Source organism: Parus major, chromosome 25LG2, assembly GCF_001522545.3.
Source record: "Parus major isolate Abel chromosome 25LG2, Parus_major1.1, whole genome shotgun sequence".
In the NCBI taxonomy this organism is placed as follows: domain Eukaryota; kingdom Metazoa; phylum Chordata; class Aves; order Passeriformes; family Paridae; genus Parus; species Parus major.
In genome coordinates this window covers 692,111-694,431 of record NC_031794.1, presented here as the reverse complement: position 1 = coordinate 694,431, position 2,321 = coordinate 692,111, and the positions used below count along the sequence as shown (strand labels likewise).

Here is a 2,321-nt window from a genome sequence, read left to right as displayed (position 1 = left end):
CCCAATTCCCCCCGCCCCTCTCCAGAGCGGATGGAGCAGCACGACCGTCAGATCGCGGCGCTGCTGGAGGACAAGGTTGGGATTTTTGCGGACATGCTGGCGCTGGGCAGCGGCTGCTCCGAGCCCCCCCCGGCCCCCCGCGGGACCCCCTTTCCTGGGGACCCCGGCCGGGGCCCCCGCGGGGACGTGCTGCTGCACGACGCCATCCGGGAAGGTACGGGAGCTCCGGGAACGGCTGATCCGGGCTGGGACGGATACTCCAGGGTGCCCCAGGATGTTCTGGGATGCTCCAGGATGGGGAAACTGAGGCAGGGGCGTGGGGCTCACGCTGCCCTTCCCTCCACAGTGGAGTGCCTGAAGGAGATTTTCACGGGATGCAGCCGGGATCGGGACCAGAACCAGAACCAGAACCAGAACCAGAACAATCCCCCCGAGGCTGAGAGCTGCCCCAGCCCCAGTGCCAGCAGTAAGGGGGGACAGGGGGAGGGGACTGCTGGGGTGGGGGGACCCCCGGGACCCCTCGGGGCTTACCCAGCCTTCCCCTGCAGACGGAGACTCCGGCAGCATCAACGGCTCCTTGGAATTCCGGGCGGATCCAGACTCTGGGCAGCGGGTGAGCAGGGGAGGGGGCAGGGGGGGACAGCCGGGGACCCCCAGCCCGTGCTGGGACCCTCGGTGTCACCTCACTCTCTCCACAGGACGGGAATGGGAACCAGGTCCCGCCGAGGGGATCCCAGGAGGTGAGGGAAGGGTTTTGGGGTCTGGGGGTGCTGCCCACCCCATGGTGCCCCCCTGCCCCGTGGCACTCGGGGTTCACTCAAATCCTGTCCCCCGCAGGAGATCAACCAGCGCCTGGTGAACCTGTACGGGCTCCTGCTGCGGCTGCAGGTGGGGCAGGGGAACGGGGAGGGAGGATGAGGAGGTGCCCCCTGCCCATACCCATTCCCTGCCCCCTTTCTCCCACCTTCTCGCCCTTCCCATTCCCAACGTTCTTCTCACTCCCCCCTCCCTCTCTGCCCCCTTTCCCTCCGTGGCCCCGCTCCCCCGCAGGTCCAGCTGACCCACCAGGAGGTGCTGCTGGAGCTGCAGCTGCCGGAGGGGCTGCAGCGGCCGCGGCCCCGCCGGGGGTCGCAGCCGGCCGTGCCGGTGAGCGGGGGCTCGGAGCCGGGTCCCGGGGCGGAGCTGGCGCTGCTGCAGCGGCAGCACGGGCTGGTGCAGGAGGAGCTGAGCCGCTGCCGGCAGCTGTGCCAGGAGCGGGCGCAGGAGGCGGCGGCGCTGGAGTCGCGGCTGCGGGACAGCGAGCGGGAGCGGTCCCGGCTGGAGCGGGAGCTGCAGGAGGCGCGGGGGGCTCCGGCCGGGCCGCGGGGCCGGAGAGCGGCCGAGCCCCGGCGCAGGAGCCTCCCGGCCGGGGACGCGCTGTACCTGAGCTTCACCCCCCCGCAGGTGGGCACCGGGGGCACCGGGGGAGGCACCGGGGGTACCGGGAGGGCACCGGGGGCACCGGGGGGAGCTGCGGGTGAGGGATGGGTGCTGTGTGACACGAGCCGTGCCCGGCCGCAGTCCCCGAGGGTGGGGGGCGCAGGGGCTCGGGGCTGAACCCCCTCCCTCCTCTGCTCCCACCCGGCAGCTGAGCCACCCCAGCTCCCCCGGCGGCCTCCCGTTCCACGCCCCCGCCTTCCCCGGCCCCCGAGATGAGCTGGAATTCCGGGGCGCCGATCCCGAGCGGCTGCGGGAGGGCGAGGACACCCTGGACGTGCTCCTGGAGGACGAGGGGGGCTTGGGGAGCCGCCACTCCCCCCCCGCCAGCCCCCGAGGTGGGTCCCCGTTTTGGGGGGTGAGGAGGGGGCGAATCCTACCCTGGGGTCCCGATTTTATTTGGGGGCGGGGGTTAACCTGGAGTTTTTCCGTAGATTTCCTGAGGATGCAGGATATTCCCGAGGAGGCGGAGAACAGCCAGGAGCTGAAGGAGGGCGACGGGGACAGTTAGGGACCCCCGCAGCCCCCTCAGCACCCCACGATTCCCCCCAGGACGCGCCGGGGGCTGGATCCAGCTGTGGGGAGCGATGGGAAAGGCGGGATGGGGACGCTGCTATTCCCACGGGAGCCTTATGGGAACGGGGGGGGGTCCAGTGGCCCCCTCCCCTGCTCCAGCCCAGGGGGGGCGGGGGTGACATCGCGTTCCTCCTCTTCCTGCTGGGATTTATTTATTTATTTGGATGTTTTGGGGTGCGGGAGGTGGCCCCGGGGAGGGGGGGGAACCTCCCGTTCCTGGGTCAGCGGTGACAGTGACCCCCCCCCCGGTGTCGGGGGCTGCCCAAGGG

At 71.4% G+C, this 2,321-nt stretch overlaps 1 protein-coding gene across 8 annotated transcripts in view; it reads left to right on the top strand.

The window, feature by feature from the left end:
- The window catches only part of ARHGEF2 (Rho/Rac guanine nucleotide exchange factor 2), a 20,247-nt gene extending 18,083 nt beyond the window's left edge, over positions 1 to 2,164 (top strand). For all 8 annotated transcript variants that reach the window (XM_033519814.1, XM_033519817.1, XM_033519815.1 and 5 more), the window contains 8 exons: positions 26 to 214; positions 347 to 466; positions 549 to 613; positions 699 to 740; positions 838 to 888; positions 1,051 to 1,443; positions 1,628 to 1,814; positions 1,911 to 2,164. In XM_033519814.1, the coding sequence (XP_033375705.1) occupies positions 26 to 214; positions 347 to 466; positions 549 to 613; positions 699 to 740; positions 838 to 888; positions 1,051 to 1,443; positions 1,628 to 1,814; positions 1,911 to 1,987 (1,124 nt within the window). In that variant the 3' untranslated portion in view covers positions 1,988 to 2,164. The remainder of the gene's footprint in view (positions 1 to 25; positions 215 to 346; positions 467 to 548; positions 614 to 698; positions 741 to 837; positions 889 to 1,050; positions 1,444 to 1,627; positions 1,815 to 1,910) is intronic.
- Positions 2,165 to 2,321: the final 157 nt, after the last annotated feature.